At 39.8% G+C, this 13,992-nt stretch overlaps 6 protein-coding genes across 6 annotated transcripts; 3 read left to right on the plus strand and 3 right to left on the minus strand.

The window, feature by feature from the left end:
- Window positions 1-13: 13 nt before the first annotated feature.
- Window positions 14-5,115, plus strand: BATDEDRAFT_22206 (uncharacterized protein; the record flags this gene model as incomplete). Its single annotated transcript, XM_006675436.1, has 5 exons — window positions 14-152; window positions 341-1,137; window positions 1,214-3,727; window positions 3,834-4,121; window positions 4,186-5,115. The coding sequence occupies 5 exons, from the start codon at window positions 14-16 to the stop codon at window positions 5,113-5,115; spliced, it is 4,668 nt and encodes a 1,555-aa protein (XP_006675499.1).
- Window positions 5,116-7,762: 2,647 nt separating this feature from the next.
- Window positions 7,763-8,096, plus strand: BATDEDRAFT_7046 (uncharacterized protein; the record flags this gene model as incomplete). The annotated part of the gene is made up of 2 exons (XM_006674870.1): window positions 7,763-7,905; window positions 7,997-8,096. Coding segments are annotated over 2 exons (243 nt in total), but the record flags the coding sequence as incomplete, so codon positions are not given.
- Window positions 8,097-8,876: 780 nt separating this feature from the next.
- Window positions 8,877-9,381, plus strand: BATDEDRAFT_22208 (uncharacterized protein; the record flags this gene model as incomplete). Its single annotated transcript, XM_006675437.1, has 2 exons — window positions 8,877-8,982; window positions 9,089-9,381. 2 exons carry the CDS (start codon window positions 8,877-8,879, stop codon window positions 9,379-9,381), a joined length of 399 nt encoding a protein of 132 aa, XP_006675500.1.
- A 264-nt stretch (window positions 9,382-9,645) lies between these two features.
- On the minus strand, window positions 9,646-10,313 carry BATDEDRAFT_85320 (uncharacterized protein; the record flags this gene model as incomplete). Its single annotated transcript, XM_006676334.1, has 3 exons — window positions 9,646-9,775; window positions 9,880-10,080; window positions 10,171-10,313. 3 exons carry the CDS (start codon window positions 10,311-10,313, stop codon window positions 9,646-9,648), a joined length of 474 nt encoding a protein of 157 aa, XP_006676397.1.
- A 698-nt stretch (window positions 10,314-11,011) lies between these two features.
- BATDEDRAFT_22210 (uncharacterized protein) lies at window positions 11,012-12,007 on the minus strand (the record flags this gene model as incomplete). The annotated part of the gene is made up of 1 exon (XM_006675438.1): window positions 11,012-12,007. One exon carries the CDS (start codon window positions 12,005-12,007, stop codon window positions 11,012-11,014), a length of 996 nt encoding a protein of 331 aa, XP_006675501.1.
- A 168-nt stretch (window positions 12,008-12,175) lies between these two features.
- On the minus strand, window positions 12,176-13,153 carry BATDEDRAFT_36522 (uncharacterized protein). Its single transcript, XM_006675827.1, has 4 exons — window positions 13,105-13,153; window positions 12,939-13,031; window positions 12,721-12,844; window positions 12,176-12,628 (listed from the first exon to the last, which is right to left on the minus strand). Exons 2-4 carry the CDS (start codon window positions 12,999-13,001, stop codon window positions 12,237-12,239), a joined length of 579 nt encoding a protein of 192 aa, XP_006675890.1. The 5' UTR covers window positions 13,002-13,031; window positions 13,105-13,153; the 3' UTR covers window positions 12,176-12,236.
- Window positions 13,154-13,992: the final 839 nt, after the last annotated feature.

Raw genomic sequence — 13,992 nt, forward strand, 5'->3', positions numbered from 1 at the left:
GAGACATGCAACCATGAATGCCAATCCCAGGAGACACTCGACTCGAGTCCAAAAAACAATGTCCAGTAAATTTAGCGAGAATCATTCCATAAAATTGACTGTTTTATTATACTTTGACATTCTTAGTGTCCCATTTTATAAATACGGCAGTGGTAAACAGTTTTATAATACTTGTGCTGTTTATACTATACTTACTGCTATATGTAGATGGCTTTTCATTCAATCTTAAGCAGTCTGTCTAGCCATCCAAAACTGTATCTAGTGCTCGTCTTATTACCAATACTGTCCTATGCTTCTCCACTATTCTACCAAATTGGATTTCATCTATCTGTTTTATTAGCTTTTGCAGTCTTGTTTGCCTTGTGGACTGTTGGTTCGGATGCCATTCACCACCGCAAGGAACTTGCTCGTATTAGAAATCGCAGTGGATTTCTCCAAAACGAAGATGATGCACGTCTTATTGCTGTCAACAATGGCCACCCAATTCGCCAATTCCCTCTTTGCAGTCCTGCTCGATGGTCCAAGATCAAGGTCGCTAGAAAAAGAGAACTCACTCCTTACGTCACACGTCAATACATCAATCATGATCAGATTCAACTATTCCTCAATTGTCTTGTAGGGCACGTCACGCAAGACTTTATTTGTTCATGGTATTCTTATGTTAGTATCGAGCCTGCATTCATCAGCAGAATAGAACAGGCCATGCACAATGCATTTGCTGAAATTAAAATGAGACTCGACCGCATTGACATAGCACAAATCGTTGTAGTGAAATTATGTCCTGCTCTTGTAGTTCATGCACTTGAAATTCGCAAAGCTGAGCGCTTATTGCGTGGAGAACGTATTCAAAAAAAGGTGCCAGAAGGAAGCGAATTAGATCATCAGCTTGCTAGATACTATTTGAATGGAAACCTTCATCCTGCTGTTTCAGCTTCACCAGTTCGGAATATGGAGCTGGAACTTGCATATCTTAGGTCCAAGCTTAAACACATCATCCCATTGTTGTTTCAAAAAAGTGAAACGGGGAGTCGAGTTTTTACAATACTCATTCGAGAAATCCTTGTGTGTCGTATTATTCAGCCTATTATGGAAATGCTGAGTGATCCAGACTATTGGAACCAGACTTTTGATTCGTTGGTAAGAGCAGTTTAGATTAAACTCTGCATGTTCTATTTGTATTTGACTCATTTTGTTTTTAAATCCAATGGCTTAGGCGGATGGAATTATTCAGCATGAGCAATCTCTTGGTCGTAAAATTGGAGATGCACTTGATAAAGACAATGCAATGGATGCAGATGAGTTGGATCAAAATGTATCCGGATCTATAAAACCTCCTACATTCAATGCTTTTATCAAGCAAATCAAAGCCTGTGACAATCTGATTGACGCATTTAGAATCAGGGGCATCATCTCCACCGAACTACAAAAACGGAGCAACGATATTGCCGGTTATGATGGCGACGATATTGTCCACGGAGTCAAAGTATCTAAAGTACAAGGATATATCAATAGACTCAATGTCGCACAACAACGCATTGAAAAACGCATTACTGCTCTTGGTGCCAGACAAAAAAAAGGAGTGCGGGATAATGACACCGAAGATGTGGTTTTGAATACGCCAACATTGACGACTGTTCTCGAAGATCGTGACATGTTGGGGTATTTTGCTGAATATATGGATAGCGTCAATCGACTGCATATTGTACAGTGCTATGTGCGTGGTAGCATGTTGCTGTCTCCATTGGGCTTTACCGATATAAACGCGACCGAAATGGCGGAAATCTTGGACATGAGTCCACACATATCAGAGTCGTGGGATATCTACACCCTTGCAGAAGGAATTCAACAAATTTTTAAGCAACACTGGGCTCGAGAAGCGCCTTTTCATATACCAGAAATCTCATCAGGAACAGTAAAGGCTCTTCAAAGCGTAGTAGACTGCTTAGCAGTTGGCAACGAGGCATTTTCACGCGAAGTGCTTGTTGTTCGCCGCGAATTAAAGGCATTTATACAAGCTCTGCAAGATATTTATCGTATCATGGATCGTGTGGATTTTCCTGGGTTTATCCGCAGCAGTTTTTACTCACAGATGATGGTGCATATTGTACTGGAAGGAGGAGTCTCGAGTCAGGCAGACCTAACCCAAAAAAACTTGAATATAGTGCGTAAGAGCAGCGGCGAACAAGGCTTAAACGCCAGAGGAGCCTACATATTTAAAGAGGATGGCGGCACTTTACTCGATCGAACATCTAGCGAGTCAGAGCGTGAAATTGCCGATATTGAGCCTTTTAGCAACCATGAAGCCGGTATTTTTGAAGATAACAGTCGAAAAAGCAAAAGTCGGCTTATTATGGATGTCATGTTTAAAGGAAAGCGCAAGCAAACAGCAAAACAATTGCTGAATAGCTCCAACGTCCACATGAATTTTGATGACTATTTGCCAACTGTTTCTGTACGAACTGACAATGCGACCAATATCGAGGGTGAGCTACATGCTTTAGTCAATAGCGATGAAAATTCGTTTGTATCGTTTTTACGCAAAAAAACATCTAAAATTCTTGGCGATGACCGCATTGGAGCTACCAAGGAGGAAAATTGTACATCTGACATGTCACAGCACTATACCAAAGGAGCAAAAAACGATACAGCGGATGGTGGGAAAACCAGCCCATTAAAGGGATTGAATCAAGCAGATTATAATGATGTATCTGCTAAAGCTCTTGATGGTACAAGCTCAGCAGATACTAGTTTGGATTCATTGAATGCTTTGGATTGTTCTTTAAATACTACTTTAGCGGAACCATCTCAATCCGAGGTTGAGTCAAGTCGTGGTATATTTGCATTTGGGCCATTTAAAAAAAAGTCAAAGTTGTTGGAAAAGACCGATAACACTGAACAAAATTCGACCACTACAAATCATATTACTGGCGCGTCTTTGAATAATATGGATGGATCGTCAAAAAACCATGCCAAATCTGAATTTGTTACCACCAAGATATCCTCGCCTGTATCTGCAGAAAGCAGTAGAGAGGACACATCGTCTCTTTTTTCAGCTAGTGGAAATATATTTTCATCGCCATCTCCTCGTAAATTGTCCAGCGACACCGCATCGTTTTACCCACCAGTCGGACCTGCCAATTCTTCTTCACAGTTACGTGTACAAAGTGATGTTTATGGAAACGATGGTGGTGCGTTTACAAAGTCGACAGCTTCTCAGCGTCGCGTTTCATCCCCACTTATTTCTGTTGCTTACCTCGACGATACTCAGCCCCATCACAGTGAAATGTTTTCAAGTAAAGATGTGTTGGAATCTGAACCAGACATGTTGCAGATATTAAAGGGTGAGCGCACTGATGATGAGGAAATACAATCATGGCTAGAGGAAACCAATGGTGTGCATGTTAGTAGCATTCCTCGATCACGAAACGAAATTATATCGGCGTACTCACCTGAACAAGATATATTACCACCCATAATTGTTCCGCCTCTAAGGGTTCATCAATTAAATACTGACCTGCAACGATTGCGTGCGGATGCCGAAGATATTGATCACCAGAAAGCAGCAATTGAAAAGTCGCCACAAAGTTTCAAGACAGGTGACACTGCTTATGCAACACAACTGAAGCATCTGCATTACATGCGAATTGGTATCGAAGAAGAGATGCGTAGATTGGTTACAGAAAAGCGGGCTTTAGAAATGGATGAGCTGGAAAATGTGATTATTCCAGTAAGATCAATCATTTTCAAAGGATTCAATTGTACTGGTCATATTTTAGTATTTCTCTTGGCCACAGTTATTTATCCATTTTTAATTTTATGTAAATATATTGTAGGATGGCACTGTAATATCAATCGGAGAGTCGTATTTTTCCAACGAAGATGGAAAAGATTTTGTGCTTTATCCTGTTCAAGTACAGAGATTAAGCTCACAAGGTATTGCGTTTGGATGGTTTGTAGTAAGACGCTATAGTGAGTTTTTGAGTATGCATCAGATCCTCAAATCTAAATATCCAGCCATCATCCAACTATACGATATGCCGGGTAAATTACTCAACGGACTCATGAAACCCAGGAGACAATCCTTTGAAACTCGGCGAGTATCGCTTGAAAAATATTTACAGGTGAATTGCTACTTTTTTGCTTTATCTATGTTTAACTAGCAATCATTATTAATTTATTTAATAGAACCTCGTGCGCCATATTGAGATCTGTAAGAGTGTTGAATTTCGAAAATTCCTGTGCCATCCAAGCATCTCCAAAATACTGTTTCATCGGGAAGTCGGAGAGCATCCTGTGAAACGGTCGTTTTTCAAAAACGTTTTCCATACTGTAGATGAAGGACTAGATGCATTTCGTCAAAAACTACGCGCACAACACAATGCACCTACTTTTATCAATCACCAGCAAGGATCGGGTGGATTATATTCGGAAAGTCAGCAGCACTTATCAGTGCCTTTTAACAGTCAAACGCTTCCCAGATCCAGTATAACACCACAATTGATTCATCATCAGCAATCCAATACAAATAACAATCCCATGTCCAGCATGATTCATACTTTATTTGGTCCATCTACTACGTCTTTTGCTACTGATCCGTCATCATTGTCACTTCCACTTTCATATCAAGGTGAACAGGTTAATGGAGCCTCATTGGCATCAGCAACCGATGCAATCATTGATGTTTTTATCGAGATTTTTGAGCTTAAAGAGAAAAACAACTGGCTCAGACGCCAAGCGGTTACTATCTTTTTGCAACAACTGTTTGGCGGTACAGTTGAGCGCCGAGTGAATGAGTCTTTGCGATGGATGGTGTGTGAAGACAATTGTGCACTCATGCTATCTAACCTGCTGACGACTTTTTGGCCAGCAGGCGTCTGGGATCCACAGTTTACTTTGCGTAGCACAGAAGACAAACGACAATCTAGATTGGATGCACAAGGAAAACTATCGTCACTTTTGCCAGAGTTGCTTGGCGGAATAGTAGGCCGACACAATGCCAAACGGGGTGCGTTGCGGTGGTGCGGGTTATTTCAAAACCGGCGACTAAATCAGCATCTTTTGTATACTCTTATGGATGAACTTCTTGTTATTCTTTTCCCTGAAATTGGCAATTAATAGTATAATATTGCCTACTGCTATTGTTTTAACAATGGGTATGAATGTAAATATTAACCGACATTTTACACTGGGCTTCATTTACAACCATATTCACGTAAAATGGAACACCAAAGGTGCCAAAATGCATTAACAGTCAATTTTATGGAATGATTCTCGCTAAATTTACTGGACATTGTTTTTTGGACTCGAGTCGAGTGTCTCCTGGGATTGGCATTCATGGTTGCATGTCTCAGAAATGCAATCTGTTTGAACTGGAGCGCAAGCATATTCGAGTTTAGAATACAGCAAACATGAATTGGATTGACAACAATCAATCTCAATATCTGGCTTGAAACTTGTCAATCATACAATGTATGGCCATGTCAAAAAAGAAACAGTTTAATTGTGTCAATGTTGCATGAACGTTGTATCTATTAAATAACCAATTTTTAGTAGGAAAGTACAGCAAATATTACATGTCCAATTAACAAGACAGTCACTGCAAGATAAATACAAAAATCATTCATTCCACATAAACATGACTGCAATGTGTGCCTTTCAAAACAGTAGCAATGAAGTTTCAAGGAGTTTAAAATATGCACACTTTGACTCTTGGTTCAATAGTAGTTAGTCCATCAAACTCTTACTTTGGCAGAAATATACTACTTATAAGCTCGTATATGTATGCTATCAACCAGTGATATAAAAATGCATTTATCATGACTCATTCCATAGTTGCGTTTAAATGTCGATCGCTGTTCAGAGATCAAGTGCAGGCCATTACTATGCTAAACTCGAACATTAAAAACAGTTTTAGTTGTTATTTCCATCAGTCATTTGTTCTTCTATTTGATAGATGGCGTAAAGCATAGTCATTGCTCAAACCAACAAACTACACAAGGTGAACTAGGTTGAATGTCAATTCAACCAACAAATTGGTTTGATAAAACCAAATTTGTGGATTTTTCAAGATCAAAAGATCCACCCATATATTATATACTATAGTAATATTGCATCATCTCAATGTCATGTGATTTGTAGTGTGGAATCAACCCTCTCGCCGACTATCCCAACAAATACATCCATACTAGTCTGAAAATTAAGCTTGGGTCAAAATAATCCACTGGGAAATGACTGCTAAACTCTAAAAATAGACCATCCATCAGATCAAAAACTATGTGAAACAATACATCTGTTTTGAATATCATGATAAAGCAGGTATGAGGGGTATAAATATCTCGTTATAACAGGCTGGACGCGTCCAATAAATCCACGCCCAATAGATGTTTGTTATCATTTATACTAGATTTTATCACAAATCCATATAACAATACAGACCATTCGTTCATATGGCCCAGTTGGAAGCATTGTTTTGTTAAACTTGCAATAAACACAAAAGCCATTCCCTTGTATATAACGACTGGATTAACTCCACTCTCACTTTAATAATCCTTTATTTCATTCCGCCCATTACTAGTATTTCAAATAGTAATAAAGAGCGGTCGAGTTTCCTCTTTCTTTTTACTTACCAAAACCAATCTCGCATACTTGAGTTGCTACTCAGCCTATAAGCCATTAGAGCTGACATCTTTCACATTTGTGGCATTTTGTACGTGTTCGTGGTGAGTTCTACTTTGCCATCTTGTATAATACAGTTGAAAGTATTATCAAGCCAAGTCAGTAGTATAGCTGCTATATCTCAGATATTCCATTGTTGTTTGCAAGTCAATGGCGATAAACCCCCACTTTTACAAATCTAGAATACACGTAGCATGATTTGGTTTGATAAACCCGACCTTTAAAAATAGTTTGTATGCAATTTTAAAGCTAACCAGCATTTCAATCTTTTAATTTTTGTCCTTGATGGTACGCTTATAATTGAATGTACTGTAGACTGTAATTTCCTTCTGAAATGCAGATTAATAACCAGAGTCAGTCGTCTGTTCTTGTGGAGCAAGCTAGGCTTCAGGAATCAAATCTTGCCTATCATCAGGCATCCCAAGACCATATTCGTCACGCCTCCATTGTGTCCAACAGGTCAATGTCAGCACATGCAACACCATCTCGCTCAATCGCTGGTCACTCACAACATCAGTACTCGCCGCAAGAAATCACTGCTCTTAGTCGCCACTACCAACGTGCCGTCATGAATGCATCTGCCTATACAAGAAGCTCTGTTTCTCCATATAGAACAGGACCTGTAAATACAATGCATGACTCAACGACGCGCAGAAATTATACGTTGAACCATGTTTCTAGTAGTAATGCAGCACAGACCCCATTTAATCAAAGTGCATTCACGTTTAGCCATTCCCATCCTGAATTTCAATATAATCAGCATACTCAAGTATTAAACGTTAGACAGCCACAGCAGAATGTTCAACGCCGTCATACTCAAAATCATCAACATGCGCCAACTTTGTCAAGTTCAACCCATTTAAACCCGTATGCACCCCAACCTGCTCCTAATCACGCTCCTCCCGTTGGTCGAAGTCGCTCCTCTGGCACATCCTCCGCGGCATCTTTTGCAGATACTCATACAAGCCGAGCAATAGCAGAAGATAACACTATGCTATCTACTGTTGGATTTATTCGATCGGGTCCTGGCACAGTCAACCCTTCAGTTCATCCCCAATTCAGATCCAAAGCGGTCTGTAAACTATTCTGTCGTCACTGTGAATCACTCATGTGTTTGCGTGGCATGCGTGCTATTTTACTCGGAAATGCTGAAGTTGAATTGTTTTCAACCGATATCCCTCCAAATGGAGTTCAACTTGTTTTTGAAGATTATCTTACGCAGAATTGCGCGTAAGTGGACTCAAGGCTGCTTGATATTGACATTTTAAATGATTTGAACCGTGCTGATATGCTATATGTTTCAATTTGATTCACTCAATAGATGCCGAATTCGCGATGCGGCATGTCTTGGCTGTGGAAACGTAGTTGGATATCACGTTACTCAGCCATGTGAAGGATGTTTGGATGCATGTAATAATGGTAAGCCATCACTAGTTTCAATGGACCTGATACGTTGCTTAATAATTTTGGTATGTCGTCATATACTAACCCATTGATTTTAATTTGAAAATTTCAGGTCATTTTTGGATGTTTTTATCAGAGGGTGTTCAGTATTCTGAGCGATTTGATTCAACAGGTAACCGTTGCTTGGTATTGTCGATACACTTGTCATTTATCAGTCTTGTAACTGTTATGGTTTTATTTTCAACGTATTAGGTTCCATGGTGCTGCGCTGGGCTGCACTCCCTGGATCTGAATCTGAACAGGACAAAGGATGGCCGGTGACTGTATATGAAGATCACTGTCGCTAGGGTTCAAATACAGTCATTGAGAAAGTGAGATGTCATCTGTCACGTTAAACTTGATATAGAGCGTTCAAGCATTTTAATCCAGCGAAACTTTTTCAAGCGACATCTTGTGCTAGATCAATAGTAGTTGTAACCGTAATCAAAAAAAGATATTAGAATGATAGGTAACCATTGGGCATACTTCTTTGTCCAATGTGTTGGCCAAAATCAGAATTTATTATAAATAAAATTCTGTTGATATTGAAATGGTAATTGAGATTGGCCACCAAGATATTCAAGGTTGAAATTTACTATTCGAGAGTTTGACCGACAAACCTGTCCAGTGTAGGTTTGATGGAGATTTGACTGCAACTGTTGCAATTGTATTCAGGAACATATACTGTGTTTCCAAATGCATTACTTTTGCTATATTGACTAACAGATATCCACTACCTTGAGCCCATTTAGTTCATTATGAAAAAGTATGGCAGCTTTGTTGATACTGCAACAGTAGTAGGAGGAGCACATGGACATGTAAGCCAGTGCACTCCAGGAACTGGAAGATCAAAGAAATCAAATGGTTAGCTGAACATCGATGCAACCTATCTATCCTGTTAGCAACATTGAATCTGATACCATTCATGATAGTTTGTTTTGCTAATCTGATGCTGTCCTCTATTCATTAGCATATATGCCAGCCGCAACAGACGATGTGGCCATCTGTCCTATAACTGGACTTCCAGCAAAATACACCGATCCTCTTACAGGAACTCCATATGCAACACCAGAAGCATTGGATACGATTCAGCAACTAGCAAACGGAGAATATGGCTGGGCTCCATCTATTAAGGGGTTCATTCACCGATTTGATGAAGTTGCTCCAAAAGATGCTCCAGAAGGATGGCTGGATTGCACTGTTGGTAGACCATTCGTTGTGCCTAAACTAGAACCGCCAAAACGGAGCACTGGATTCAGATAACTATTACTGCAATGCACCACAATAATATAAAATCAGCAATTTTGGCATGTTGCAACCTCGATATTGTTTTATTTGAATGTTTTGTGATGTATTGTGAGTATGAAGACATGAGATTGTCTAATAGAGATCGGAGGTGGATTTAGTCTTCAAAGTCTAAACCAAACTTGACATACATGTCTCTAGTAGTCGTTTGTTCTCGCTCAGCACATTTACCCAGGAGCATTTGACTAGTTTATATATCATTCGTGCGTGCAGTGCAGAGTGTTAGTTTAAAAAGCAGCGACATTTCAATGTACGAGTTTTACAATATACATGCCCAATATCCTTGATCTCGTTATAGTCATGCAATCGCTTGATATGCTCTTGAATAAACACCTCGATATCAATGTCGGCTCTATAGGTAATTGGTCATTCAATTACAAAAATATATATCAAAGCCAGTATCGTGAGTGATGTAGAACATGCAGACATCCAGATTGATCCAGATGGTCTACTTACGGCATCAATGCTGCTAGATCATCTACTTGTTTCTGCAGTTCCTGCTTTTGTAATCTTAGTTTTAGAATTTCTGGAGATGGTCCATTGGGAACCTTGTTGACTATGCTTTTTGCCAGTTTGGAGTTGGGAGGAGCTTGTCCAGGATAGTAGCATACTTGAACAGTTTCTGCATCTGAATCGACAGAAATCCTTTTCAGTAGGCTAGCATTCAGCATCATAAAAATCAGTATGACTTGAATATAAATCAATCGTCTAGATATCGCATGCAATGAACTAGTTGTAGGCACTCACATTCGTCGTGTCCGAACAAGCTCGGCTAAAACCGTATCCATAGTGCACTGATCATCGCCAAGCAATTCTGCCAGTTCTGCTAGTTCAGCATGTGTAGCTGGCCTACTGTGTCGATTAAAGTGTCCGAGCAAGAGTTTTTCCATAGTGATTAGAATATAGTATGTTCTAGCAAGATTCAATTTGTCGAGTAAAAATATTTGAATGGGATTATTAACACTATCTTTCACAACTATAAAACATCTGGATTCACTAAACTGCTATCTTGGGCAATATGTATTCTAACAACTCAAGGCAAACATGCATTTGTTTTATTGCAGTATTACAGTCGTATTCACGTAAAATGAAACACTTTGGTATTTACTTTGTAGTAATTGTCTTGGGATGAACAATCGTTGAATCTTTGTTGTTATTGGAAACTGATTGCCTTTTCTATAGACTCTGTTGTATTCTAATCTCATATGTTCGCGCTCTAGCCCAACACATCTCAGGAATGCAACTGTTGTTTCCATGCCAATCATACAATGCTCATTTCAAATGGTTGGTTTAGAAAAGGGAAAATTGGAGGTTCAAAAGATGTCAATGGTATGGAATGTATTGGAACAGAGATGTGAACATTTGTATTTTTGTACAAGAATGGAATGGGCATAAAGATGAGTAAACTAAGAGTTCATAAAACAATGTTGTTCAGTAAGATTGACACCAAACATCAGATGGACCGTTTATTATGTATTGACACTTATTTAGTGGTTCATTTTACGTGAATACGGCTGTAATAAGAATCCCAATAAACACATTTCAAATATAGCACTAGTTTATCATATAGAACAATCTACACCAACGTTTAATCATCCGACATGCGCTCATCCCGTCGCAAGCGAAACCGCTTTCCTGCATTGTCGGGGTTGGCATAGTCGTCTGATGCTACAGACCGTCCAATCACATCAATGTCCCCATCATACCCCCACCTCCTCTTGTGTAAATCAGTCAGACGATTGTCGTAACAGGTATCTGGAAATAAGCTACTTGGAAGTGACGGGAGAGATGGTGCAAAAAAAGATACTGATGGTGCATTGATGCTCATGTTGCCTGGTGTGTTGATCGCTGAGGTCTGAGGCAACCATGGCTGGTGTATCAGTCGTTGCTGTATATGATGGTGATATGAATGTGGTTGTCTAGATTGTAGATCCAATGATTCTGCATCAGGTGCAGTATTACTGGCCGAGTCGTGCGTATCTGAAAATGAAGCCCTTTTGTCGTTTCCATCAAACAAGCTGGTGCTAGTGGAATATTCGGGGGTATCTAGCGAAGATGATGTTGATGTTGCGCAGGGTAGTTGTGACATGGATGGAGTCTGAACGAATGCGGTATTGGAACAAGGTTGATTTGTAGGTGCCAGTGGCTGCATTCCAACAGCAGACTGATGCTGTGCCTGGCGAGACTGCATAAACACCATCAAGTCTGCTAGAAAGACGGAATAATTTGGAGGATACTTGGAGGCATGCGATGATAGTTGCTGATGGTGCAATTGGGTTACAAACTCTGTTAGGTCCTGCAAACACTGATTGTAGCCAGACTCGAATGACCGCTTGTTCTGTGCCAACGCTTCTCGGTAAAACAGTGCAACTGAATTGGCTGCTGTCTTGAATGTATTCGTTAAACCAGCCTCTCCACCTGTCTGGCAAAAAGATGATGAGCCTATAGTCGTAGGTAGCGGCATGACGGTCTGACCTCCATCCACTGCAAACCCAGCACCCGACGCAGATATATTGGGTTCGTTCGCTCTAGAACCCTCTGCATTGATGCTCCCTAGTCCAGTGGAACCCGAATTTCTATTCATGCTGGTTGTAAAACTGCTCAGAGGGTATGCTATTATAGTAATAACCAAGTATGGGAACGTAGTATTCTACAAGTCAAACTCGACTCATTTTTTTGCCTTCAAACCAACCAGAAATTTAATTGAATTCCAATCTCATCACGGGACTTGACCCATTCGTTACATCAGACTGAATGGTCTGGATTTATAAATCCAAATGTCATGTATTTTTAAAAAGCATAAATCATTGGTGTCACTGACTATTTGCTGACTCTACTGCAACAGTGGATGATAGTATTTGTGATGCACGCTTCATTGCTTTGGATCCACTAGCTCCAGATGCAGTCTCGTTCCAGTCTGATGTAGCATTCGTAGATGAAAACACCAGTCCTTCGCCCAATGCTTTTCCATCCAGCATGGTGTAAGACCGCATGTGATTGACCAGTAGCATATTGCTTTCACGATCACCTTTCAGTTTCCTATGGTATGATGACAAGCGGAATACTTCTAGCTCGGCTGCAATGGAATAGATGTGGTAAAACTTTTGGAAGTTGATGCGTCTCTTATTATTGTCATCCTTGTTTTCGTCGTCAAACACTTGTGGTGTTTTGACATGAGTTTGGATCATGTCTTGAATATAAGGAACTAAAGCATCACAGGTTTTCAATCAATTTAGTATAATTTAACAAAAATAGCTGCATCTCTACAATCACAAAACTACAGTTTGAAGTACATACGCATAAATGGAACGGCAGGAGGCTCGCGTTGTGTAATTTCATCCGAGTAATTGAAATGACCATTCGCAGGATCAGTAAGCCTATCCAACTCCTTGAACAAATCCATGTATCTTGTTGCCAATCCCTAAACGCAAATATGTTTACAATGTATTAATAACACATTCATAAATACAACCAGGCATGACAGTTTGACTCTGTTGAACGCATAGAGTGTTTACCTCCCATGCCTGTGTCCACATGAGAACAGCTGGCCGTTTTAATCCATAAATGATCGCAAACATCGTGTTATAATTGGACAGTTCTTTGCAAGCCTGGCCATGTAATTTTAAGCGAATTAATTAAACATTGCGACAAGTACCATTGCATCTCTTTTGAATAACATACCCTAGCTACTTTGATAAATCGTTTGATATAGTTTGTTTTCTTTTTGATATTATCCTCCTTGGCAATTACCGTTGCAGTATAACCAACGACCTAGTTTATAAAATAAATAGCGATACAAAAGCATTTAATTCTCACATACATACAAGGTATAGAAATCAGGCACTTACAGTTCTAAACCAGTGACAAAAGTCCAAAATAGCCTTGAACGGAACATTGAAGCCTCCTCCTTGGATACTTGCCGGTTTGTGGAGAATTTGAAGATACATATCTGGCTTGAGCTGGCGGAAAAAGAGATGGTCAATCATGGTCAGATTTTGCGAAAAATCGTCAATCTCCCATTCTGCAATCCAAGGTCGTGTATGCTCAAGTACAGATGAACGGATACCAGAAAACATGGGTATGTATTGGTAGGTATACCATGACAGTCGCTATAAAAGTGATGGTGAAGCGCAGTTAATATTCTTGAATAGGGATTCCATCAAAACCAGCACAGCCAGTGAGTTTAACTAAAGCGTAATTAAACATACCTGTTCACGAATGGCTTGGGTGAGCTTTTGATTGTTTCCAAAAGAGACTTTGGCAAGATAATCTACAAAAAAGTTGAGTTCGGCATAAAGACACTGATTGTTATGAAAATCATGCCAATGATTGCGGATCCAAGTGAGAAGCACTCGGACTGCGCGAATTTGAATATATTTTCTGTTTTTCCTTAAAAAGGCTTCAGAGCCTGCAAGACGAGTTTCTGATGCATCGGCATTGTACCATCCAATAAGAGACTCCAAAAGCTCCTGAGGCGGCATAAAAAAGCGATATGAAGCCAAAAAGATTTCTGAAAATGACATATCTTGATCGAGTGGGAAAATAAGACCGTCCATCAAGTCCTTGACA

This window comes from Batrachochytrium dendrobatidis (genome assembly GCF_000203795.2).
Source record: "Batrachochytrium dendrobatidis JAM81 unplaced genomic scaffold BATDEscaffold_1, whole genome shotgun sequence".
In the NCBI taxonomy this organism is placed as follows: domain Eukaryota; kingdom Fungi; phylum Chytridiomycota; class Chytridiomycetes; order Rhizophydiales; genus Batrachochytrium; species Batrachochytrium dendrobatidis.

What these genes read in the sequence shown, in the direction of transcription:
- BATDEDRAFT_36522 (XM_006675827.1), bottom strand. Translation starts at nt 13,001, where the DNA reads ATGTTTGCGATCATTTATGGATTAAAACGGCCAGCTGTTCTCATGTGG. An exon ending in TGTGGACACAGGCATGGGAG is followed by an intron (nt 12,845 to 12,938) that starts GTAAACACTCTA and finishes ATTTGCGTTTAG; the next exon opens with GGATTGGCAACAAGATACAT. An exon ending in TCCTGCCGTTCCATTTATGC is followed by an intron (nt 12,629 to 12,720) that starts GTATGTACTTCA and finishes GTGATGCTTTAG; the next exon opens with TTCCTTATATTCAAGACATG.